General features: G+C 45.4%; 1 protein-coding gene across 1 annotated transcript; it reads right to left on the reverse strand.

The window, feature by feature from the left end:
• On the reverse strand, positions 1–27,307 carry GDI2 (GDP dissociation inhibitor 2). Its single transcript, XM_044280010.1, has 11 exons — positions 27,150–27,307; positions 13,371–13,478; positions 13,132–13,231; positions 12,891–13,025; positions 10,304–10,502; positions 9,577–9,708; positions 8,147–8,246; positions 6,713–6,884; positions 6,471–6,615; positions 5,185–5,239; positions 1–878 (listed from the first exon to the last, which is right to left on the reverse strand). Exons 1-11 carry the CDS (start codon positions 27,192–27,194, stop codon positions 729–731), a joined length of 1,341 nt encoding a protein of 446 aa, XP_044135945.1. The 5' UTR covers positions 27,195–27,307; the 3' UTR covers positions 1–728.
• Between the last annotated feature and the right edge of the window lie 464 nt (positions 27,308–27,771).

Consider the following 27,771-nt stretch of genomic DNA (forward strand, 5'->3'; position numbering starts at 1 on the left):
CAGGTTTCCACAATTTGGCTTTACTTCGCAGTACAGACATCAATTTAATTTCTATTCAAGAAACATTTGAGGGTAGGACTCAATCAAATCAATACTGCTTTTCAGTTTTATCACAAGAGATGAGAAATGCAAGCCTTGCCTGCATAATACTATTGACATGGTTTAATAATTTGCAGATAAAACAGGAGTCTACAGCCAAAACTTTTCCGAGCTGGAGACAGGAGGTTAAAAACTTTGCAAGAATAACACACCGGGAGCTCCTGAACAGAAACCAATACAGTGATGGGATAGCAGTAAGTGAGGCGCTGCTCAAAATATTTTCAAGCTTCTTACAGCAAATCAGATTAAACGGATGATCGGTTAAGTATTTCATTTAATCCTGATATATATAAAAAAGCATTATTTAGTAAGCCAGAGCAGAATCTAAATTAAAATAAAGATAAAATGTGAGAACTGAAGGCATAGAACATCATTGCATCAATGAATCCTACAGTCAAACTGAAAAAGGGCAGTTCTCTCCCATAGCAAGCTAGAAATGGCAGAACAGATTGGGACGTCGGGAAATAAACCAGGGGCAGGGCACAGAGCAGTTACCAGTGCAGTATTCTTGGCTTTCAGTTTTTACAAAAAGCAGGTCTTGCAATATTGAGTTTCATACAGTGTTCCTAATTTCCAAAATGTGTGTTTTGTAGTTGATTCAGCAATTCTCTGACATGGTGCAGGTCTCTCTATTGGTTATCCCCATAGATATCTTGCTTCTTGCGCTTCATCTCCTCAAAATCAAATTCTGATCCAGTCATTCTCTTGTAGATGTCCTTGATGTCATCGCAGGTGGTTTCAAAGTGAGTTGTTGGATCGTATGTGCGTGAAATAAAGATCTGCAGAGAGATTAACATTATGGATGACCAGTAAATTACAAATCCACATTGTTTCTTCAGATCTTAAAAGGGCTCTACAGTTTAACTGATGATCTATCTTCTGGATAGATCAGCATCTGACTGGTGGGGGTCCGACACCTGGGACCCCCGCCGATAAGCTGTTTGAGAAGGCTGCGTCGCTCCAGAAGTCCCGCGGCCTTCTCACTGCTTACTGCTGGCCCAGTGACATCACAACTAGTATCAACTGGCCTGGGCGGGGCTAAGCTGTGTTCACTTCAACGGTAAACAGTGAGAAGGCCGCGGCGCTGCTGGAGCGCCGCTGCCTTCTCAAACAGCTGATCGGCGGGGGTCCCGGGTTTCAGACCCCCACCGATCAGATGCTGATGATCTATACAGAGGATAGATCAGTTTAAGCAAAGTGCAGAGCCCCTTTAAAGCAAAGCATAATCACTAAACATATGGTCATCATTGTAAAACTATGCAAACACATTGCTCCACATCTGGTGGTAATGTGTCAAAGCAGTTCTCCACTGTAGACAATTTGTTAGAAGAACCCCTTATTAGGTAGATCACTAGGTGATTTCTAAACTGACACACAGTAAGAGCTCATGCACACGACCGTATGCCCTCTGAGACAAAGTCTGTGAGCGGGCCATATGTCATGGAGCGGCATTGATCGTGCACACAGGAGCGCACAGCACCATAGGTTACTATGATACTGTGCGCATCAGGCCGCCCGCGGGACTATTGTCCTGCACTCATATGATCTTATGAGTGCAGGACAATAGCCCCGTGAGCGGCCCGATGCACACAGTATCATAGTAACCTGTGATGCTGTGCGCTCCTGTGCACACCATGTATGCCACTCCGGGACATATGGCCCGCTCACGGACTGTATGTCTCGTGCATGAGCCCTAAAAGACATCTCTGCTTGTAGCAGTGCAAATAATTGGAGAGAAAAAACACAAGAAAAACAGTCAATCATCCTGTGTGTGCAGAGTAATCAGGAGTCTGTCTCTCCTAGGAGCCCACTAACAATCTACTCTGCGCCAAGATAGATAGATAATCAGAGCCCAGCTTCTATCCCTCCATCATATTCTGTTCCCAGTTGGGCACATCGTGACACTGGCAGTCCCGAAAGGATAATCTCATAATGTGTAGTTAAACACCCCCCCCCCCCCCCCCCCAAATCTGGACTCGTACTGCAAACTGCTAGCAATTAATTCTTAACTTCTAGCAGAAACAATAAACAGTCATAAGAGGATGTGTCAGAGGAGCTACAGGTCTAAATTTTTTGGGGGCAATTTCTACTGATGTCTGAGACTCAGTGCTCCTATAAAAAGATAAGCCTTAAAGTTTCTTTAGGAAAATCTGACAAAAGGAATTTTTAAAGCCCTGTTACATAAGCCAAGGATCTGGCAATTACTGGCTATGAACATTTATATGTTAAGGTGCCACTGCTGACCCGACAGATGATTGCATCAAGTGGTGCATAAAGTAATAGTTTACTGCCAGGACATCTCCCTGTATAAACCATAAATGGGGACGTGCTATCACAGTAGAGATTGTTTATCCCCTATACAGAAGGGATGATTGCTGCATGTATTGGGAACATAGTTTTGTTTTCAGTCCCTGCCTTGTGTCTCAGCCCATGTAAAATGTGCCTTAGATGAGAATAAATCAATGGGTTTGTGCAGTGGATTTAAGGGTTATCTGCCTACAGTAGTTGTAACTGATGACCTATCTTCTGGATACACCATTCAATTGAATGGGGCTGAGCTGCGCCTAGGCTACGTGACTGATGGTCATGAAGCACTGGCCTAGGGTAAGCAGTGAGAAGTCTGCAGCGCTCACAGGAGCACCCAGCCTTCTCAAACAGCTGATCGTGGGAGTCCCAGGTGTCAGACCCTCACCAATCAGATGCTGATGACCTATCCAGAGGATAGGTCATCGGTTAAAAATAATCAGATAACCTATCCTCAGAATAAGTAATCATCAATATCAGATCGGTTGTTTGAAGGGGTAACGACACTGCTTCCTCTTCAAAATGAACTGTACGTACTCTCCGTTGCAGAGGCGGTGTAGTGTAAATACAACCAAAGCGTTGGTGCGGCCTCATCTGGAATATGCAGTTCAGTTCTGGGCACCAGTTCACAGTAAGGACGCTCTGGGGGGCGTGGCCTAGCAGTTCATGGAGCATGACGTGTGCGAGCGCTGAGCTCCGCCACCAAGCCAGAGGCCTCGAGCCCGCAGCACTGCTCCCCCATGGGCAAGACAGCCCAAGCAGCCCCCGCAAGGGGCTCTACCTCCTCTGGACTCCCTGCATCGCAGCACACTGCGGGGCTTTGCCCTGCGCTCAAGACAGAGCTCGCCGCGCCATCTTCTCTGCCTGATCTGGCAGCTTCGACAGATGCGCTCCCACAGCGCTGCAATGAGAGACGGGAGCAGGCGCTTACAGGTTCCCCTCAGCCAGCCCCAGTGTGGCCACAGAAGCTATTCAGCCTCCAGCCTCTCCACCACCACACCAGACGTGGGCCCAGCAGGAGGACCCAGCATCCAAGATGGCACCTGCATGTGCTGGCGCACCAGCTACTGAAGTGCCCCCACAGGTCAGTGTCCAGAAGAATCACTCTGACTCCCTCTGCCATCCTCCTGCAGAAGGGACCCTCCAGATTAAAATATAGTGGCAGTGCTCCCTGCCCCGCTTTCCCCTTTGGAATTTGAAGACGTAAGGGCTACCCCCTCCATGCAGCAATATGCTGCTCCCACCCCCACTCACTCTTCATTCTCTGAATAATATTAGGATCCGTGGCCTCCCGGGGCCCCAGGGGGAGGAGGACATACAAGGAACTTTGGACGCACTCTTCAACAAAATTATGGGGGGACCCCCGTCCCATTGTACAAAGCTGGAAAGGGCTCATAGAGCTCTTCGGCCCAAAGGATCCACTTCCCAATCCTGGGACTATATTTGCTGTGTCCATGACTTCACCCGGAAAGATCATGATGAAAGACAGGGACTTCCGATGTCTGGATTTCCAAGGGACCCGGGTCCAAATTTTCCAGGACTTGTTGTGGATCACACTGCAGAAACAATGCCATCTTCGCCCCCTATTAGACTCCCTGAGGGACCATAAGATCATGTACCGCTGAGGGTTCCCCTTTGCCCTAAACACCCAGATAAACGGTCACACTGTGGTCCTACGCTGACCTGGACCCATTCTGTGCTGCGCTGGACTTGCCAGTACCAGACCTCCCTGACTGGGAGATTGCCATAACATCCCTGCCCGCCCCACCCGCCTGGCAGACTGGAGGCCACAAGAGACGTCGCCTACCCTCGCCCAAAGTGCCATCGTGGAGTAATGTCCCCTTCAGCAAGATCGTCACTTCTCGAACCCGGAGGAACGTCTCCCTATCGCCGATTGCCTAGTCAGCACATCTGGACACTCTACATAGCCTTTCTTTTGGGGACTCCACTGTTATCGCCTGCTCGGGGCTAGAAAGTTATAATGGTGGCGTAGTCACCACCTATTGACCAAGATTGTTTTCTTTTCTTCTTTACTGTAAGAACTGTGAAGCTGTGGAATAGACTTCCTCAGGATGTGGTCACAGCAGGAACAGTGGATAGTTTTTTTAAAAAGGGTTTAGATAAATTCTTAAATGACAGTAAAGTAAATGACATTAATGCTTATGAAAATGTGTAGAAATCAGAGTCTAACTTCCTTCTGGGATTCACATCCCCACCTATCCCTTGGTTGAATTTGATGGACTTATGTCTTTTTTCAACAGTATTAACTATGTAACTACATCTTACCACTGTCCACTTTTTGCTGTCGTATCCGACAGAATGCTTGCTAAATATACAATGTTTAAAAGTGGTTACCCACCAAATCACTGCTTTAAGAGATATAGATATCTATATCTAAAGTATACTGCTTTTTTATGACCCTGGCTTCTCTGAAGTCACAGCATTATATGGGTGTGGTGTATTTAAGCACGAGCAGAAAAACTATTTGACAAAAAAAAAAAAAGTTTATTGTAAACTACTAAAGAAAGAATGTTTATATCTGCATAATGATAAAGCGCTATCCTGAAATGTCAGATTAGTATCTTATGAATATGTAAACTGGAATAACTGATAGCTGCAACTTCCAACTGGAATAACTTCATATGTTATATAGGAAAAAAAGACCAGATAGCAACTAAGAATACAGTCAGAGAATATAGTAGACTAGTTAGGCATTAGACTTTACTGTCAGTATTTTCATTCTTGTGCCATAACTACAAGTAGGCATTTCTAGAAACTTACCTGACTCTCTGTTCCCAAATCAGTTGGGCCATACTGGTCACTAACACTTACAAACCTAAATGGGGTGGAAAATAAAGCTAAATTAAAGAACGAAACAGCATAGGGACATGCATTACCAGTGCGGCTTACAATAAAAGCATATATATGCAGTAAAAACACAAATTTTCTATATTACTTCTGTCAAAAAGTGAAGCGTAAGGGCTCTTTCACGCGAGCAGGTCCCTTGCGGGAATTCGGCTCTGTGTGAGAGGGATTGTATGTTATGGGCTTAGGAAGCGCACAGCATTATCATGATTGATAAGGCTTTGTGCCTCTGTGACCTTTCTGTAACGGAATCATACTGGCATGGAGCACGATTCCCGCAAGGGACACGCTCGTGTGAAAGAGCCCTTAAAGGGGTTGTCTCACTTCAGCAAACAGCATTATGCAGACTTCGGTCATTGATTTTTAAAGTGGAAAACCATTTTAAAACTTGAAACCAATCTCCGCTTCCGTTCCAACTAGTACCTCGGAGCAGAGTGGTTTACCACTTTAAGTCTCGCTTTGAATAACTTCGGTAATTGCTTTTTACTTTGTCTCATCGGAGCCCATACATTCTAATACTGTACGGGGACAAATCTCTGTATAGTATTATTCCGAAGTTTTGAATGAAGCCACCACTCGCTTCGCTCAACACTAACGGACACCACTGATGGATTGCAGGGTGGTCATAACCATGGAAACGAGCAGTGTATAACATGATGGAAAAATGAATCCAGCCAGCAATGGAAGCAATCACAATACATTAGTTAGGTGGCTTGTATTAACTTCCTCTACATGAAACTTGCCACTTGCTGAAGTTACACAACCTCTTTAAGGGTCTATAGATAAAAGCAAAACTTCATGGGGGCAAGGATCCACTCCTGTTTGCAGTTTAAAATAGGCAAACAATAAAACAAATCTGCACTGTGTGAACAAAGCTTCACTCTGAACAAGCTGGACAGGAAAAGATATGGGATCTGTGGAACTGCCTTACAATCTACAATGACATGTGGAAATAGCTGCAGATTTCACTTATTTCAGTGAGTGAAATACATGGTGAAAAATCGGTGGCATTTCTCTGCTGAAATGTGTGATCTGAATGAAAGTATGCAGTGTCAGTATTATGTATACCATAAGTGTGTAAAATACTGATTTGTCCACAGAAACCCAAAGCAAACCTGCACGGTTTTTCATAATGTAAAAATGATAAAAATAAAATCTATAGTATATAGGAATTTTTCATTAAGAAAAGCAAATCAACTTACTTCTGCTCGATGGGTTCCAGGAGTTCAAGAGCAGGCCTAATCTCCCTCTCAGGATCATTTGTTTCTACAGTAGTGCTGGCTATGGCAATGTACTTTCCTTGTGCAGCCACATTGTGTGCAGAGGAAATCATACACACATAGATATCTTAACGATAGGGGAAAGGGAAAAAACATTCATGAGGGGGGGAAAAAAAGGTAAAGAAACAACGACTATCAATATGACAGCATATTTCTAATCTTACCAGATTTCCTGTTGACTTGGTTTTGAGGAATGATGATTTGACAGGAATTGGCATCATTTGTGTTTTTAATTGGGTGACTCAAGATACAAATTACACGAATGACCTGCCCCACTTTAGTAACTCGATCAGGAACATAACTTGGGTCACAAATCAACTGCTTGCATCGGGCAATCTATAAGGAACAAGTTATAACTGATGAAGAAAAGCAGTACAACATTTGTTTTTGTAAGGGTACTTTCACACTAGCGTTATTCTTTTCCAGCACAGAGTTCCGTCAAAAGGGCTCAATGCCGGAAAAGAACTGATCAGTTTTATCCTAATGCATTCTGAATAGAGAGTAATCCGTTCAGGATGTCATCAGTTCAGTCATTTTGACTGATCAAGCAAAAGATAATACCGCAGCAAGCTACGGTTTTATCTCTGGCCAAAAAAAACTGAAGACTTGCCTGAATGCCAGACATGGCATTTTTTTCCATAGGAAAGTATTAGTGCCAGATCAGGCATTCAAAATATTAAAATGCCAGATCAGTCCTTCTGGTCTGTGCATGTACAGACCGAAAAAAAAGGTGAAAAAAAAATGTCAGATGCGTTTTGCCAGATGACACCGGAAAGACAGATCTGGCATTTCAATGCATTTTTCTGACTGATCAATCTTACAAATGTCATCAGTTAGCATACGTTTCCGGCGACGGAACTGCTTGCCGGATCACTCTGCCGCAAGTGTGAAAGTACCCTAAGAAAGTGGGTAGAAGTCTGGACAGAGGTGCGGCTGTGTATGTAGTGTTTTTAGAGTCTGCAAGTGCATTTCACACTCAAATGCAGTGTCTGAATGATGGGGGTCCAACTACTGGAGTCCCCACCAATCAAGAGAATAGGGGTTCATGTTCACCCATTTGAACGAAGCGGCAAGTCACGCATGTGGGCTGCTGCTCCATTTAGCTATATGGGGCTGCCAGAGATAGCTGAGCGTTGGTACTCCAATATCTCCAGCAGTCCCCAGAGTTTAATGGAAGGGCAGACTTGCTCCATTGAAACGGGGAGCACAGGCCCTGTAACAGGCGGAGGCCCAGCGGTCAGACCCTGCCGATCAGCTGTTTGAGAAGGCAGTGGCTCTCCTAGTGGCGGCGCAGCCATCTCCAGCTTTTCCTAGGCCAATGATGTGTTCATTGGTCGCAGTACAGCCACACTGAAATGAATGGATCCGAGCTGCGATGCCAAGCACAGCCACTATACAATGTATTGCGCTGTGCTTGGTGAGCAAACACAAGGCTGCAGCACTATTGCGAGCACCAGTGTCTACTCAAACAACTGATCGACAGGCTCTGCAACTGATGACCTATCCAGAGGATGGAAAACTCCCTTAAGGAGCTGAATAATGCGTTTTCTAAGTCTGTGACAAGGAGACCGAGACAAGTATTTAGAAATTATGCTTACTTCTCCTTCAGATTTTACACCAACAATTCTTCCATTCTCTATCACCAACTCCTCTATTGGCTTATTCAACATATATGTTCCTCCATAAATGGCACTTAATCTATGGTGAAAAGCAAAAAACCTCAAAGGATATATTCAATTATTAAATATCTGGCAAAGTAGCAGGTTCAGAATTCACTTCTATTATTTTTTTAAGTGGTTTGATATAAAATTGCCAAATAATGAAAAGTTAAATCAACTCTATAATAAGCCTTTCCCACCATTTTCAAAACCACCACTTGATAGAAGGGATTGGAAGAATTCTTATTTGCATCCAGAGGCAAAAAAGCTGTCCTGATTATGTCTGCCAACAGGCAGTTGGAAGTGATTAGGGTATGCTGTCACCCACTGAATAGAAATGAGAATGTTTCTATTCATTGACTGCAAGCAGAGATCTTGAAAAACAGAAAATGAAAAATGTTTACCGGAAATAATTTCTCATTAAATTGCAAATAAGGCTACTTTCACACTGGCGTTTCTGGGTCCGCTTGTGAGATCCGTTTCAGGGCTCTCACAAGCGGTCCAAAACGGATCAGTTCAGCCCCATTGCATTCTGAATGGATAAGGATCCGTTCAGAATGCATCAGTTTGGCTGCGCTTTGTCTCCGTTGTGTTTTTTTTAGAGTGTCACTAAAACGCAGCTTGCAGCGTTTTGGTGACCGTCTAACTATGCGGAGCGAAACGGATCCGTCTTGACTTACAATGTAAGTCAATGGGGACGGATCAGTTTTTCACTGACACAATATGGTGCAATTGAAAACGGATCCTTCCCCCATTGACTTTCAATGCAAGTCAAGAAGGATCCGTTTTGACTTGGACTTTTTTTTTTTTTTTTTTTTATAATGCAAATTGAGCCCTTATGAACGGATACAAGCGTTAGCATTATTGGTACGGATCCATCTGTGCAGATACAAGACGGAATCCATACCTAACGCAGGTGTGAAAGTAGCCTAAGCTTGTAATGTGAGAGTGAGACTATGGATTTGTTAACCTAGTATCTAATCAAAAGATTAAACTATACAAGCACTGAACACAAACCCACAGCAATATGCAGGTCCGTCAATGTACTAATGGCGTTCATGTTTTCTTATTTTAAGCGCACAGGCATTTACTGGGACTGATACTGTTAGCACACCCACGATCAGCTGAGGGGGGCCACGGGCTTTGGCAAACATCAGGTCCCTTCATTATTTATGGGGCATAGCTCAGTACATTTTGTAATGGCGGTGCCTGATATTGAGGCCCTTGCTATACAGTCCCATGTAAGTGACTAGGACTGACACTAGTAAAAGTACAGATCTGTGATTGGTAGACAATGAAGGACATCACAGAATTGTATTCCAATATAGCAGGATTACTGTGATCCTATGTAGAACATGCAGGTGTCTTACCTTGCAAACCCCTGTGGCAGCTCTCCAAGGCCATAGAGTGGATAAAGGTAAGGGCTTTTCCCATAACGTGCTAAAGATTCACTGTAAAGCTTAATCCTGTTTATGGTCTCCAGACAAGGCTGATGCAGATAGCTAATGGTGAGAAAGAACATAACAAAAACACTTAAGACGCTGATGCACAATAATGAATGCAAGCAGAGGTCATCATACAGAAGTCTATGTAATTTGCAAGGCTGAACCAAGGACTCAACTTTTTCTCCCACTGGGTTCTCAACCACAACACCAGCGCTCTGTGCCAAAATACTACTAGATTCACTGGTCTTCTGGACCCAGTAGAACATTAAAATAAGTACGGCATGAGATCACTTGAGATCTGAGAGCAGCCAAGCAAGTGAGCATGCTGGAAGTTGTAGTATAACCGCAGCTGGAAATCTTGAGGTTGCTCATTACCCTTGGCTCATAAGAAGGGTCAAGAGGGCTCATTCACATATAATGGTCTCCTGTAGAAGTACAGATTACAGAGAGGGTGACAACCACCATTGAACATAACCAAACATCCTAACAAGAAAGTGACTATAAAGCAATCCGCCTCATCACGTCCTCTTTGTTCACATATATCAAGCGTAAAATTAAAAATGCAGAGCTCATTAACACAGCCTATACAAAAATGGCATGCTTCTCTCAAAATCCCCCCCCCCCCCCCCCCCCAAAGGGATGTAACACTCACTCATCATTCCTGTACAGAGCCAGAGCGTGGCCTGTGAAATCGATGACGTCCTGCCCCAAATCGAATTTCTTGTAAACGTCTAGCATAGTAGTCTTCTTAGGGTCAACTCCTTCCTGTGTCTTAGGATCATTTTCGTCAAAGTTTGTAATAAAGCATAATAACTTTTTAAACCTTCGCTTTTCAAACAAACCCATCAAACCTTTAAGGAAAGGATAATTTAGTAGGTACATTGTGAAAAGCCAGCAAGAACAAAGGATTACCGTCAAGGGAACGATTCACTGCACATTGGTAGACAATAAAATGGCAGGGCCACCAATCACATTGCCAAAACTTATCTACATTAAAATCGCTTTGTACAATCAAAAATCAATAAAAGGTTCATGCTAATCTGAAAGCTTAGAAATATCAAGTGATAATTTCATCTCATCATTCTGCATCTATAAGCGCGCTAAAGGACTGCGGCTACGTACACAAACCTACATTAAAAATGGCCATTTTTACAACCAATTGAAGTCTATGGAGCATTTCACTTGGCTGTTTTTGTAACGACCAGGGAGCAGTGGGCGTCAAAATAGGACAGGTCTTATTTCAGTCCGTTTACATGGCCAGATATGGACCCCACTGAAATCAATGGGACAGCTTATAACAACTATTTAGACAGGAGTGTACACTAGGGAAAAATGGCCTCAGGTGTTAAATTTTTTTTATTTTTAATAATACACACCTCGACCACTTACATGCGCAAAAGGGCCATAAAAACAGATGGACAGAACATGGATACCCACTGATCCAAAACAGCCATGAAAAACTGACAGTGAATCCGTTTTTCATGGCGTTTTTATTTCACTTTCATGTGAATGTAGCCTGAGGCCGGGTGCGAGTGTACCATGACAATACAGCTGCTGCTTGCACTGGACATCTCTTGAGGCAGCTGGTAAACAAAATCTAGATAGACAGAATATTCAGAACAGTTCAAACTATGGTAGCATCAGGTATCGAAATTTTGATACCCAATCGATACTTTTATGCCTGTATCAATTCAGTACTGGGAATTGCGTTATTGCAATACTAGGCTGAGCTGGTGTGCAGCCTAGTATCTCCTCTTATAAGAGAACATGGCGTGTGCCGCGCGCTATGTTCTGTCCAGCCAGACAGTGGAGGAGGGAGTCCCTTCCTCTTATGACGCGGCCGCACTAAAACCAATAAAAAGAGCTGGCTCTGAAGCTGCCCGCACCACTGCCACCAATGAATCTGGGCTAATTAAAGCAGGAGGCGGGAGGGAATTAACTGCTGCGTCATCTGAGCTAGTGAGCTCGGCGAACAGCAGCAGCGGCAGCCTCCGCCTGAGTGTCCTGTCCTCCTCAGCGTCAGCCCAGGCCCCAGAGTCAGTGTGCATTGAGCAGCCAGCATAGCAGGTACCCCACCCCCACACTGTGCAAGAGTGCATCAGGCAGCCAGTAAGATTGGGGTTAATGTGGCTCATTAACCCCAATCTTGCCACTGCCACGTTTTAAACATGATGGGGGTCACTTATTTTTAATGTCAGGCTGGGCATGTGCTTTTGAACTGGACCCCATGTGCCTCACATTAATAGTAAGTGACTCCCAAAGTCACATCACACATAATGGGCAACATGGGGTTAATTTGAGTTACAGAATACAGGCCACTTCATATGAGGCACAAGGATTGGAAGTCAAAATTCATAAGACTGTGCCAATAACTGACTGTTCATGTAGCTCATGCATTAACCCATTATGCAAGGATATGGATACTTCAGGGTTATTAGGCACATGGGGGGGGGGGGGGGGTTATCACTAGGAACGGTTGGGCCTGTGTCTCACATTAACCCCATCATGTATCACTTTGGCAGCTTCCGATTGGAGCCATGGCAGGGCAGCAGGAAATCATATTCACCCTAATAGAGCTCTATTAGGGCGAATAGGACAAGGATCAAAATATCCCAGGTTCTAGCCCCTAAGGGGGCTAATAGTTATTAAAAAGAAAAAAACTTAGAACACCAAAATATTAAAAGAAATCACCCCCTTTCCCAATTTTACATATAAAAAAATTCAAAGCTTTAAAATATATTAAAAAAAAATCTATGCGGTAAAAGCCGTAAAAGAAAAAAAAAATTAAAAACTGCGCAATTTCTTTAGTCACCTTGCCCACCCAAAGAATAGGTTAGGACTGTTCTATTATGGGCCAGATGTTCCATAAAATGCGGAATGCAGACGGCTTTTTTGGCGTTTTATTTTTTCCGTGTGGTATCGAATGGTATAGAGTAGGCATGCTCAACCTGCGGCCCTCCAGCTGTAGCAAAACTACAACTCCCATCATTCCCGGACAGCCTACAGCTATAAGCCTACAGAAGGGCATGGTGGGAGTTGTAGTTTTACAACAGCTGGAGGGCCGCAGGTTGAGCATCCCTGGTATAGAGTATTGCAATGGTATCAAAATAGAATCAAAATTTTGGTATTGTGACAACCCTAGATTCATACACTGCCATAATCAGAAGACATGACTGTCCTAAGGCATGTCTGAAGGTTTAGTTAGCTTTATTATTCAATGGTGGGGATGAGTTACTCACTGGAAGCAAGAGCTTCTGCTTCTGTAGAGGGAACCTTGTAGATTTTTCCTCCTTTGCACACATAACTTCCTTCTATTACTTTGAAGTCCATATAACGGGTAACTTCAGTATAAAGCAGCATTTTAACCAACTGGCCTGAAAAACAGAACAAGAAGACATTAAGCAAGACCCTACAGAAAAATCTCCAGAAGTTGGAGCTCTTATGGCTCATCCATTTCTCACCAAGCTGTAATAATCTTACCATTAGCCATGAGAAGCTTGGGGACTAGATCCACATTCCAGTCTCGTCCACGTCCCATGGACTCTGGGGGGCATCCAGGGAGGTTAAATCTTTTGTATAGCTAAGTGGCAACAAAAATACAATGATAAAAAATCCAGACGTTCTGAAGACAATAAGCCTTAGAAGCAATCATTTGAAGACACACTATCTAAATAAGTACAGAGATAGAGGAGGCATAAGTAATAAACGGTCAATCTTACATCTTCCAAAGGGGTAATGGAAGCACTCTCTCCCCCGTAGTACGAGTTGCGATCCATGTGCAACACCTTCTTTCCATTTACTGACATTATTCCTGACAGGATACATTCCTACAAATAGAAAAAAATAATCCGGTTACCAATAGAAAAGCTAGACGTTTCTCTAAAGAGGGCTAGAAAAGGGCTATACAGGTTTAAAGGGATTCTGTCACCAGGTTTCACCCCCTCCAGATAAAAATATGGTTATGTTCAGGGAGCTTTAACCATTCCCAATGTGGTCTTATAAATGTAATCTGTAGGCTCATTTTGCTAAAAATACGCTATTACTAAACTGTCAGTCATAAAAATAAGGTGCCCAAGGGGATGTAAATGGCTCCAAGCTGCCGCCCTCACCTGCTGCCGTTCGTGCCCAGCGCCGCCTCAATCTTCTGTGAGGGAGGAGGGGGGGAAGGAGAGAGAGAGCGAGCAGGAGGCTTTCACAGCGATGTTACAGAGGGAGAGCTGGAGGCTCACAGAAGATTATGAGGCGGCGCTGGGCACGAACGGCAGCAGGTGAGGGCGGCAGCTTGGAGCCATTTACATCCCCTTGGGCACCTTATTTTTATGACTGACAGGTTAGTAATAGCATATTTTTAGCAAAATGAGCCTACAGATAGATTACATTTATAAGACCACATTAGGAATGGTTAAAGCTCCCTGAACATAACCATATTTTTATCTGGAGGGGGTGAAACCTGGTGACAGAATCCCTTTAAAGAGTATTTAAGGGGCCCATTAATGTCCAATAAGGTGTGGGTCCAACCTCTGGGACTCTGTCCTTTCTGAAGAACAGGGCCTTGGTGTGAATGGTGAGCACGCTGTGCATGAGTGCCACCCCTACATTCGCCGCTATAGGACTTCTGAAAAAAGCCAAGCGCTGCCTCAGCTATTCCTATAGCAGTAAATGGAGAGGATGCAGCACATGTGCTGTGCGCTTACTGTTCCCAGCGGGGGCCTGCTCTTCAGATGAGAGCAGGTCCCAGAGGTGAGACCCACATCTACTGGATACTGGACATTTATAACAAATCTCATTAATATACCATAAATGTTCCAGATGGGACCACCCCTTTAGGTTAAACGGAGTCTGTCAGCAGTTTTGTCCATGCTAAACTGCTTGACAGTACTAGGCAGGACTGGTGAGACCAGTACAAACGTAGTATAGGTATGAGCGAATTTCATATTTTGTTTTCGTTTCATGTAGTGGTATTTACTACATTGCGTTATTGATTCCGTTACCACGGACCATAACGCAATTCTATGACAATGCATAACGGAATGCCTTTACAGGCATTCCGTCATAATAGAAGTCTATGGGCTGCAAAACAAATCTGTCCGGTTTCCGTTATGCAGGAGAGGACTCCAGCATAACGAAATCCGGACAGATCCATTTTGCAGCCCATAGACTTCTATTATGACGGAATGCCTGTAAAGGCATTCCGTTATGCATTGTCATAGAATTGCGTTATGGTCCGTGGTAACGGAATCAATAACGCAATGTAGTAAATACCACTACATGAAACGAAAACAAAATATGAAATTCGCTCATACCTATACTACGTTTGTACTGGTCTCACCAGTCCTGCCTAGTACTGTCAAGCAGTTTAGCATGGTCAAAACTGCTGACAGACTCCGTTTAACCTAAAGGGGTGGTCCCATCTGGAACATGTATGGTATATTAATGAGATTTGTTATAAATGTCCAGTATCCAGTAGATGTGGGTCTCACCTCTGGGACCTGCTCTCATCTGAAGAGCAGGCCCCCGCTGGGAACAGTAAGCGCACAGCACATGTGCTGCATCCTCTCCATTTACTGCTATAGGAATAGCTGAGGCAGCGCTTGGCTTTTTTCAGAAGTCCTATAGCGGCGAATGTAGGGGTGGCACGCATGCACAGCGTCGTGCTCACCATTCACACCAAGGCCCTGTTCTTCAGAAAGGACCGAGTCCCAGAGGTTGGACCCACACCTCAATAACGCAATGTAGTAAATACAACTACATGAAACGAAAACAAAATATGAAATTCGCTCATGCCTATACTACATTTGTACTGGTCTCACCAGTCCTGCCTAGTACTATCAAGCAGTTTAGCATGGTCAAAACTGCTGACAGACTCCGAACTGACCACAACACGAACCGAAAACAAATTTCAAAATATGAAATTCACTCATCCCTAGAGTAATATCAGGAAATACAAGATTACACTCACCGGTAATCACTTTTCCATGAGCCCATGACAGCACCCTTGAGAGACCGCCTCCTATCCAGAACAGGAACTTTCGTGGAGAGCTTCTTAAAGAGGACCTTTCACCGATTATTACACTGTGAACTAAGTATACAGACATGTAGAGCGGCGCCCGGGGATCTCACTGCACTTATTATCCCCGGGCGCCACTCCGTTCTCCTGCTATGCCCTCCGGTATCTCCGCTCACTAAGTTATAGTAGGCAGAGTCTGCCCTTGTTCTTCTGTAGCGCTGGCCAATCGCATTGCAGAGCTCACAGCCTGGGAGAAAATAACCTCCCAGGCTGTGAGCTCTGCAATGCGATTGGCCAGTGCTACAGAAGAACAAGGGCAGACTCCGCCTACCATAACTTAGCGACTGAAATCTCAGCCTACTATAACTTAGTCAGCGGAGATACCGGAGGGCATAGCGGGAGAACGAAGCAGCGCCCAGGGATAATAGTAAGTGCAGTGAGATCCCCAGGCGCCGCTCTACATGTCTGTATACTTAGTGCACATTGTAATAATCGGTGAAAGGTCCTCTTTAAAGGAGGAACCCGGCATCTATCCATCAGTTATTTGCGAGAAACTTGTCCTATAATTCATACAAAAATCCAACTTCATCTCTCTCATGAAAGGTCCCAGTAAGCGGACTGAAACGTCGCGTGGGTGAATAAAGATCCACAATTTTTCACCAACGGATGTGCTGCGGTGTCTTCAATTTTCTTGTATTGTACACCTTGGTCAGGTGTTTCCATCGCTGGCACCCGATTACCAGGAGTGCTGCCCTGAATTACCGTCATTACAAACTGGATCTAGGCGGCAAGGATCAGTTATCTTTTGGAAGAAAAGTCCTGCAGGCTGTCATCCCTCCCTAAAGTCTAGTTTTCTATTCTAGTCATCTCTCAAGGGTGCTGTCATGGGCATAAGGGAAATACAAGATTACACTCACCGGTAATCACTTTTCCATGAGCCCATGACAGCACCGCTCCGGACACTGCAAAAAAAGAGGAGAACAGGCCCAGACCTCTAAAACACCGTTCAGAGGATCCGGCGTGACAGCGGAGAGGGTGAAGCAGCAGAAGCCAGGACCGGGAAGGGTGTTCGTCCAGGCGGCTCCCAGAGGAGGCTTACGCCGTACCAGGTAACCCCTATGGCCAAAATAGAAAACTACCGGCAGGGCCCTGCAGCCATCTCCAAAGCTCTCCAAGAAGCGTCCTATCCATAGGACAGGAAACAGGAACTGGTGGATAGATGCCGGGTCCCTCCTTAAGAAGCTCTCCACTAAAGTTCCTGTTTCCTGTCCTGGATAGGAGGCGGTCTCTCAAGGGTGCTGTCATGGGCATAAGGGAAAAGTGTGAATATGAACTTTTATTCTGCCAGGTTCTGCTTCTGCAAGTGCCCTGGAGACTGAGCTTTATGGTAAAGTGCTCTCTGTATTGAGCTGCTTCACCGGCCCCTTCTCTGCTATAGCGGTCTCCTGGTTGGGTGCTACAACCTTACTGAGAGCAGAGGGGAGAGCCTGTGAAGCAGCTCAGTGCAGAGAGCACTTTACAGTAAAGCTCTGTCTCCAGGGCACTTGCAGAAGCAGAACCTGGCAGAATAAAGATTAAAATTCACACTATTCCTGATGATACTACTCCATACAATGCATATTTGTACTAGTGTCCCTAGTCCCTACCTAGTACTGTCAGCAGTTTAGCATGGTCAACACTGCTGACAGCTTCCTTTAAAGGGGTTGTCTGCTTTTTTCTATTGATGACCTAACCCTAGGGGATAAACTATTAATCCGTGAGAGGGAAATTCTGGTGTCGCGTTAGGAGCTTACCAAACAGTGTGTGCAATACAATACGGCAATACTATTGACCTTGTGATACGATAAGATGACTCGGCTCCTGGTCTATCCCGATACGGGTCAGTCTCTGACGTATACCGGCTTGTTATATAAAGTGATAGCAACTGGTATGAATGACTTCCCAAGCCTCTCTATTTTGCACTTCAGCTGGATGAACCCCTCACTGTTTTGCACTAGTGAGTGTAGTGGGTGGCACTGATTAGTAGTGATCCGTGTAAACTTACTGCAGCACAGAAGCTCAGGCAGCTGGGTGCCCAAGACCTTTCCGTTTTTCTTGATCTTATTCCCATCTGCTACCCCAACACTGCAAAGAACATTACACTGTCCATAACCAAGTAATAAAACATTTCCAGTATCTGAAACATTCAAGGACCTCAGCCTTCTCAGTTTGCTTGTTCCCCTTTTGTGGACATTACCGTTTCTCTGCCAGTCTAGTTTACTGTACTGGTAAGCCCCCGGGTATTTACAGCTGCTGACAACCTCTCGTCTGTTATTAGTAATAGGCCGGAGAGGTTCCTTCTTTTTACCACACCTATCACCTCCATGTTGAGCACTTTCCGCACACCAATCACCTAAGTTATGTACCAGTTGTCTGTGTAGTCCATCCTCCATTTTTTTTATACATTCAAAGACTTCTTACAATTATTAAGTGTATAACAGTGTTTTCCAGTTATTAAATACATAGTGCATTACACATTTACTTACAGGAATTTAGAAATATGTTCTAAGAAGCCGGATTACCTCCATGATGGTAAGAAAAAGCCGGATGTCAACATTTTACTACAGGACATTTGTTGTTACTAAGTGATTGGCCATTAACATAGGAGTCGGAGTCAGAACGTTGACTTACCGACTCCACAGCCCTGTCACAAACACTGTTTTTTACAGTGGAGTCCCATTATTATGAGCTACTTCCGACGTTGGCAGCGCATAGCTCATGAAGGAAGTCCTGTGTGGTGAGCTGGCTTGGTGGGTATATAAGGTGTGAGACAGGCTGTCAGCGCACATACCTCATTGCTGTCATGGGTAAAAGGGGCGATTTATCAAAGTTGCAAAAAGGGACGATTGTTGGCTTTCAGGCCCAGGGTGGCAGTAATTCTGAAACTGCGCAGTTTGTGTACGGTTCTCTTGCTGCCGTGGTGAAAGTGTATTGTGAGTGGACAAATGGCACCACTGCGAATAAGCGACGAGGAAACTATGGAGCACACATGCCATTGATGTAAGTGTTTAACGTCGAAGGTGCACAAGGGTGAAATGACATGCTACAGTGGAACAGTTCACAGCCAAAATGAACCAGAGGGCTACCAGATGTGTGTCTAAACCCTACTGCATATGCAGCTATGAAGCACAAGGATGGTCACTGCACCTCGTAGGGCTCTTTCACACGAGCGGATGTTGTGCGTGTCATCCGCTGCGCGAAAGACAGCCAAGCCCCACCCTGGACATCAGAGACACGGAGCAGTAACGTGATCGATAATGCTCTGTGCCTCTCTGAATCTTTTTACTACAAAATCACGGTGACAACTTTATCTCCCTGTGATTTTATAGTAAAAAGATCAGAGAGGCACAGAGCATTATCAATCATGTTAGTAGGGTTGTTGCGATACAAAATTTTGATTTGATTTCGATACCATAAAAAAAAAAGTATTGCTATACTCAATACCACGCAGAAAAAAAAAAAAAAAGCATGTATTCTGCATTTTATGGAACGTCCGACTCATAATCTAACAGCCCGATCCTATTTTTGGAGGGGACAAGTGACTAAAAAAAAAAAAAAAAAATGGTGAATCGCTCGTTTTTTACCAGACCAAATGCCAGTGTGAAAGTAGCCTTAGGCATGAGCGAACTTGAAGATTGCCATATACATTCAATGGCTGGCGGCTGAATGATTCCCCCATACAAATACAGGTTTGGCTTGATCAAACATGTACTTAATGGGGACAGGGGAAATACGCTGCAAAACCCCGCCTGTTCACTTTGCCGGATGTTTTAATAGGACCTCACTGAGGGAAGCATACATTAGTGACAGAAATGCTGATGTCACCTGTGTGTCACTCATGAGCTAAACATAAGAGGTTGCTGAGAACCAGCATCATAATCATTGCAGCCCAGGCCTTGAAAAAGAGTCAAATCTGAGAAGAGTCCTGGTTATCCATAATCTCCTGCTCTCCTGTCCATCTGCTGATGATTGGCAGTTCTCTCCTAGAGAGAAAGGGAGAAAACTAGGTAAAAGACTGTTTTATGCAAATCGACTTAGGATGTTTCACCCGAAGTCGATTCGCTCATCCCTAGTCATAATAAAGTGTAGTATTCTCATAGTACAAAACCATGTTGTACACTGCTGTGTGCAGTATAAAACAGGGCTAATAACTCGTACTCATTGAGATCTTGGTCAGCCATTCTATAAGGCAGCTCCATAAGCTTGTCTGCATGCACGGAAATCACTAAAGACGCCTGTGGCTGTACATTTAAGCCTGTATTAGACCGGCCAGTCCGTCATCAACGAGTGTTTGCAGGAATGCTAGTTAGCGATGATCTAACAGTCTGATACTGCCGCCGATCGCCCGATGAACAATCCATATTTTTACGTTTGCCGGCAAACTGGACAGCAAGGGGACAAGCGATGGCATTAGCGTTCACTGCTCCCCATGCTGTGCAGGAGATCGCTGCATGTACATGTAGCGGTCTCTTCTGCTAGAGAGCAGGCTGATCTGGCTGTCTAATACAGCATTTACAGTCAGGCTCGGACTGGCCCATAGGGGTACAGGGGAATCCCCCGGTGGGCCCCTGAGCAAGGTGGGCCCCTTGTCTCCCACCCCCTGCACAAGTGGCACATAACACAGTAGACTTACTGAACTACATACATATATTCAATGTACAGCACCTCAACCAGCCTCTGTTCATATAAAAAAAACTTGTTACATTATTTATTATATTTGAATGTACCCATACGGTGGGCCCCCAAAATAAATTTTACTGGTGGGCCCTAGGTACCCCAGTCCGACACTGTTTACAGTAGACGAATACAAATCACAATCGCATGCTATCGCAAAAACGCACACAGAACCCGTCTGGAACCAAGAAGCGTTTGTAGGACAATCGATATAAAACCATGTCTGCTTCATGTACATCCCACGTTCTCCCTGATAACACTGCTCTTCCCTAACTGGACTACAAGATCCAGTCTCTCAGGCTTAGTATTATCAGGACATGTGATGACCCGAAGTGGGAATTAATTTTCATTTAATGGAAGTAACAAAGAACAATTACAAGTGGCAGGATTTACCATCCCCCCCCCTTACTGCAGGATTTCTACTCTACCAATTGTGCACACAGAAACTCTGCATGAAGATTGCCATATACATTCAATGGCTGGCGGCTGAACGATTCCCCCATACAAATACAGGTTTGGCTTGATCAAACATGTACTTAATGGGGACAGGGGAAATACGCTGCAAAACCCCGCCTGTTCACTTTGCCGGATCCTTCTCTCCCCCGACATCATTGGGAGCTCCCTTAAAGGGGTTGTCTGTAATGACCCATCCTAGGCGGGCCGACGCCTGGCATCCCCGTTGATCAGTACAAGCGCTGCCTGCTCTTCATTGTTTACCTGCTTGCCATCACAACTGCTGTGGTGAGCAGGTGTAATTACAACTATGGTGTCTCATTCACTTCAATAGGCCATACGTGTCAGTACATGTGTTCAGCGCTGCAGTTGATCAGCGGGGATGCCGGGGGTCGGCCCGCCAATCTAAGGGTCTATTCACACGTCCGTTGTTTCTTTCCTGATCTGTTCCGTTTTTTGCTGAACAGATCTGGACCCATTAATTTTCAATGGGTCCTGAAAAAAAATCTGACATTGTGCTGTCCGTTTTTTTCAGGACCCATTGAAAATGAATGGGTCCAGATCTGTTCAGCAAAAAACGGAACAGATCAGGAAACAAATAACGGACGTGTGAATGGACCCTTATGCTGATGACGTATCCAGAGGATAGGTCATCAATAGTAAAAAGCCAACAACCTCTAAGACTACATTCACACTGCGCCTGTAGTGCTATTTGTGCATTTAGGAGAATTCCCTGCTCTAAACCCATTTCTGATGTAAGGAGGTCAGGGTCTGAGCATACACTACTATCTACATAGGCTGGAACAGCATACAATAAAGGAGTACACCGCTTCCTGAGACTCCCTGCTCCAACAAAAAGCTCTTATTTCAGCTGAAGTTTCCAGTGAAGGCAACGTCCGCTCCAGATGAAAACACCCTGCTATACAGCCAAACACATAGCAGATGGTAAGATGCCAGCTTCCCAGTCTCCACCTTACAGGCCACAACTGGTTATTAAACTTCCAACCAGGAGGTCACACTACATTTTTTCAAGAAGAGTAGAAATACTCCTCCGACCATTTTTGAGGAGTATTTTTACCCGAGGAGGAGTATGAAAGTTGCAGTAATACAAATATATAATATATCTGAGTTGGAGGCTGCGTTTGGAGCCTCTGTTGCAGATTCTGTCGAAAGACTGGACAAAAAGCCTTGTATGCAGCACTTTTTGATCTGGTAAAAAGACGTTCGCCCACATGTTTTTTTTGCTGGACTTTGCAGGATGGAAAAACATGGTACACTACCCCTTTTCAATCCTGCAGAGTCCTTAAAACAAAAACAGCACTTTTTTTACTATAGAAATTCCATGGTGATGGATGTCACAGTACGGCATCTGTTGTGTATGTTGATCTTATGACAAAACCCCAGCCTTATGTGCCCGATCCATTAGATGAGGAGAACGAGAGAAATAAATAGTGGGTGTGAATGGGGCCTAAGAGGTCAGGTAAGTTATAATTGGGTAGTGCTGATGACACTGAAGTCAAAGGTCTGGAGACGTGGTCATGTGGGATACTAATCTCCAAGCTCAGTGATTATGACTAAGCCATGTTCCTTACACCAGGGATAGAAGTCTACACGTCAGCATGTATACATGTAGCATCCTGACCGGTAATGGGAGACAACTAGGAGTGATCCAGTAAACTCTAGGAGACAAGGACAGCAGTGCCTCCCCAGAGGACACACCGTAGCTATCCCTGCCTGGGGGCACATGTGGACACAGATGCACTGAAGGTCAATCAGTGACTATCCTGCATGACTGGTACTACAGCTTGGCTCCATGGGGCAGAGCTGAAATACCGCACAAGCTGTGGACAGGGGTTGTGTCGTTTTGAGAAGAAAGCAGGCAAATTTATCTAATCCTGGAAATTCCCTTTAATGTCCCCACAAAGCACCTGCGTAGTTACTAATACATGAACTGTACAGGAGTAGGGAGGAGCGAACTTGTGTTTTCAAGCTCAGCGTACAAGGTTCGGGTTATATAAGAACTCCATTATGTTATGACAACTCCACAAGTTATGATCCGTGGTAGCGGAATCCATAACTAAATTCATAGGTAACCCGAACCTTGTACGCCGGACTTAAAGGGAACCTGTCATCACTTTTATGCAGCCCATACTAAAGGCAGTATAAAGTAGAGACAGGTGAGTTGATATCGGCGGTCTGTCAGTTATAAGTTAAAAGTAAGTGGTTGCCGAGAACCAACATCACAATCCTTGCAGACTGGGCCTGGAAAAGAGTCCCGGCCACCTGAGAAGAGTCCTGGTTCTTCATGAATTCCTGCCCACCTGCTGATGACTGACAGGCTTCTACCTAGTTTTCTCCCTTTCTCTCTAGGAAAGAACTGCCAATCATCAGCAGATGGGCGAGGAGAGCAGGAGATTATGTATAACCAGGACTCTTCTCAGGTAGATTGGACTCTTTTCCAGGCCTGGGCTGTAATGATTATGATGCTGGTTCTCAGCAACCTCTTACTTTTAGCTGATGAGTGACACACCGCTGACATCAGCATTTCTGTCACTACTTTATGCTGCCCTTAGTACGGTCAGCATAAAGTTGATGACAGGTTCCCTTTAAAACACAAGTTCGCTCATGCCTAAGGCTACTTTCACACTGGTGCTTCGGCTTTCCGTTTGAGATCCGTTCAGGGCTCTCACAAGCGGTCCAAAACGGATAAGTTTTGCCATAATGCATTCTGAATGGATAAGGATCCGCTCAGAATGCAGCAGTTTGCCTCCGTTCCGTCTCCATTCTCCTTTGGTGTCTGTCACTGAGACAAACTGATCCGTTCTGACACAATGCAAGTCATTGGGGACGGATCCTTTTTCTATGACACAATAGAAAATGGATCCGTCCTTCATTGACTTGGATCCGTCCTTCATTGACTTTTTAATGGAGTTCATGATGGATCCGTCTTGGCCATGTTACAGATAATACAAACGGATCCGTTCTGAACAGATGCAGACGGTTGTCTTATCTGAACGGATCAGCACCAAGTAGCCTAAACAGGAGGATATCTTAAAAAGCCAAGATGTGCAGTAGAGGGTCCACATACACAGCTGTAAATAGGGTCTGTAAAAGCTCCTGAAGACCAGCGGTGATGCCACACAGTGCACTTCTGCCATGCATTCAGGAGGCAGCCTCGTTAACCCCTGGTGTTCTGCATTCATTTCAGCCAGCTACAATAAAAAAAAACTGCATATCAGAAGTGCACTGTGTGCCAGCACCCTGAGGAGATTTCCATGATCTAGGCTCCAAGGTAAGTGAAGCCACCTACATCCCCAACAACTCTTCTATCTGGCTTTATGTTAAGAGCAGCCATTTCAGGTGGGAAGAAGATTAGAGAGAAGTCGGAGTAGAACCTTCCGTGGTATCACACACAATGTCTGAGCCAAGGCCAGGAGTGGGTAGGAAGGGAATGAGGAATATGAAGGAAGCGCGTCTACTTCTCCTTCCTGCACGAACCACTCAATATATAGATATAAAACACACAGCGCTGGGCAATACTGAATATACAATAATAAAAACTAAAATAATTTATTTTCGTGTGGCCATATTCTGAGAGACAACTACTGGCAGAGCTTCATGAAGACATGTCATTTTGCTGGACAAGTGGCACAATTTTCGTGGACATTGGACTTAATGACTTCTATTTCTTAGGAAAGGAAAATGATTCAAGGAGTTATCCACAATTTTATTTTTATTTCTTAATGCCTTCCCCTCCCCCCCATTCATAATTTTTTTTTTTATATTCCTCCCGGGCCAGCGCTGCGTTCCCTGCTGTAATGACATCGGATCACATGCTGTACACTAGTACACGTATGGCCCCAAGTGAGGCTGGCAGGTGGAAATATAAATATACAGTATATCATACATTTATCCGCCAGAATCCACCATATTCTCTCTGAAGAAAATATTACATGGACGGCTCGCTGATTTAAAGGGGTTTTGCAGTTTTTTTTTAAACTGATCTATCCTCTGGATAGATCAGCATCTGATTGGCAGGGGTCCGACACCCGGGACCCCCGCCGATCAGCTGTTTGAGAAAGCAGTAGTGCCGCGGCCTTCTCACTGTTTACCGCAGGCCCAGTGACGTAACGACGAGTATCACTGGTCTTAGCGCAGCTAAGCTCCATTGAAGTGAACAGAGCTTAGCCGCGCCCAGGCCATTGATACTAGTCAGTGATGTCACTGGGCCTGCGGTAAACAGCGAGAAGGCCGCAGCACTACTGCCAGCGCCGCTGCCTTCTCAAACAGCTGATCAGCAGGGGTCCTGGGTGTCGGACCCCAGCCGATCAGATGCTGATTAAATAAACTGCTGAACCCCTTTAAGTGCTTTGGAACAAGTTAGAAAAGCATGGAGAGTTGTGTTACAAAAACAGAGCACAGGAGACTGGGGCTGAGCTGCAGTACCACACGTCACCTGCGGAGAGGCGTGGCAGTTTTCTAACCGGTTACATGGACCATTGACCACACTTCCTGACCAGATGCATTTTTTTTTTGCATGCGTCTTAAAAAGCCATAACTTTTCCCCATTTGGTTATTTAAACAATCTTTGTGCCTTTTTAACACTTTGTACTCCCCCATAAGGCCATGCAACACTTACGGTGTTGATTTCTCATGTAACTGTGCTTCACGTTACAAGTTACAAGGGAAATAAAGCCTCGCTGTAGAGTGACCGGAACTAAGAGGTTGCAGCTATCCGGACCCCGCACATGGTTTTTAGGAACGGAGCAGGAGCTGGTGGCGTTCCCTCTGTCCGATCTATATACATAGCACTCACTGAGCATGGTGTATACAACGGGGAATAAAGATGCCCCGCCATCATTGACGGCCCGGCGCCCCGCTCCTGCAGGATCTCTGTGCAGCCGCTAAACGTCCTTTCACAGATGTACATAGACCAGGAGGCGGCATAGCAGCAATGTTCTCTAATAGTGTCCAACCCCTTCTAATGTTTCATTTCCCATTCAGATAAGGCTATGTTCACATCTACAGTGCCTGTCAGCGTTCAGAGGATCCAGCACTGCCGAATTCAACAGATCACTGACGGATCCTTATCGACTATAATGGGATCTGGCAGTGATCCTCCCGCTTTCCAGCGCAAATGGCAAGTTTCAGACAGACAAAAACCGACGCATGCATTGTTCGTTTGGCTAGCCGATAGATGTGACCCCAGCCTAAGACATGGAATTGCTTCCCCTACCTTGGCATCACAAGTGTAGTTTCTGACAGTTTTATCAGCTGAGACAAAGTGGGTCCAAAAAAGAAAAAAATTGAAAAAAAAAAAGGGATGAGTCTCCTCCCCTCTAATCTATGGGAGAGGTCTCGTCTCAAACCATCAGCAGCCAGTAATGTCCTCTGCAGGAATCAGTCGAGTAGCTGTCTATGTAATGCAGTGAGGGTGGTACCCGGGCAGGGGCTCATGCTACCTTATGTCCAGAGCCAATAAACAAACTGATCAGAATACGTCTTTAGTTACAGCGCATGCAGAGTATCATTTTAAACAAAGCCCCCAATGCCAGCCATGTAGACCACCCACGTTCTCTGCAGATGCATCTCCTGTGACTGACACTAGTGATATCCGGCAGCCTGTCCCGGCATAAATACTGGCGCACGCAGTGATAGCAGTCTGCCGGATCCCATTTTAGTCCATGTGGTCCGGCAGTATCAGACTATGCCTGGTAGCTTGCTCCTCTACCGGATTTCGGAAAGCACATGACTAATAAGCCTGATGGATCTAGCCCATTGTTCTTGGATCTCATGGCCCCAAAGGAAGACAACTTCTCCCCTATTCACAGGATAGAGGATAAGTGTGTGATCGTCAGGTGGCCCCACCAATAAGAGAATGGAGGCCCCCGTTTGGAGTGGGAGAATGCATGAGAGACCACCACTCCAAACAGGGGAATACAGCCCCCATTCTTGTGATCTGACACTTACCTCCTATCTTGGGGATGGGCTGTTGTGATGGAAGACCCCCTAATAATTTGACGGGGAGCAGGGACCCCCCCAGTGGTCAGCCCCTACTAATGACCTGTGTATCACCTATGCTTCCGGCTGGAGCAGCCTTTCATGTACAAGCTGCCCATTAGCGTCATAGCAATGCCAGGGGGTGAGGCCCGGGAGGTGACCAGGCAGCACAGGCAGGAAGTCCGCCAAACAATGGTGCTCTGTGCACCGGCCGAGCCTCGCCCTCCCTCCCCAGGCCTGAGGTAGGTCTCCCCGGGAAGCCGGAGGCCACCGGCCGGGGGTGTGGCTGGCTGGAGCCGGGCACAAGGACTGAACGCATCCTCACCGTCAGGCCGGTCCCCAGCACGATAACGTCGTACTCCTCATTCATGGTGCTCGGCGGCGGGTGACTGGGCCTCTGTCAGCGGAGAAAAGTCGGGGGCGCGCTCACAGATCGCGCTTATGGCGGATGCGGAAGCGGAGGAGGCGGGAGCGCGCACGGATGGACACGCCCTACGTCTGCTCGAACGTCACTAGTTAGCCAATCAGAGCGTAGAAAAGAGGGGAGTCCTGGGGACAGCCTCATAGCCTCGCCCTAGAGACAAGTCACTTCCGGAAACGGCGCCGACCAAATGAGCGGATTGGTCAGGGGATGAATTAGGGCGGGGTTTGATCGGAGCGGCGAGCGCTTTCTAAAATCATGGCTGCCAGTACTGGAACTGTTTCCTGTGCCCTTCCCCCTCCAGAGGCTACAGTCTTGTGTCCGAGGACCTGAATATGAGGCTGCTGCGTCAGCACAGGGAAATCAACCATTACTTGTACTTTCTGCATCTGGGAAAGATGGGTTAGAACTCAGTGGGGAACATTTATCTAAATTGGTGTAAAAGCAACCAATCAGATTCAACTTTTTAAACAACCCCTTAGGCTCCATTCACACGTCCACAAGTGTTTTGCGGTCTGCAAATTTC

The sequence above is a fragment of the Bufo gargarizans genome, chromosome 2 (genome assembly GCF_014858855.1).
Source record: "Bufo gargarizans isolate SCDJY-AF-19 chromosome 2, ASM1485885v1, whole genome shotgun sequence".
NCBI classification, from domain to species: domain Eukaryota; kingdom Metazoa; phylum Chordata; class Amphibia; order Anura; family Bufonidae; genus Bufo; species Bufo gargarizans.

Excerpts from the sequence above, each read along its gene's own strand:
- GDI2 (XM_044280010.1), bottom strand. The coding sequence starts at position 27,194 with ATGAATGAGGAGTACGACGTTATCGTGCTGGGGACCGGCCTGACG. Across the intron at positions 8,247-9,576 it reads CTGCCACAGGGGTTTGCAAG|ATTAAGTGCCATTTATGGAG; the intron begins GTAAGACACCTG and ends TTTTCACCATAG. Across the intron at positions 5,240-6,470 it reads CTGGAACCCATCGAGCAGAA|GTTTGTAAGTGTTAGTGACC; the intron begins GTAAGTTGATTT and ends CACCCCATTTAG.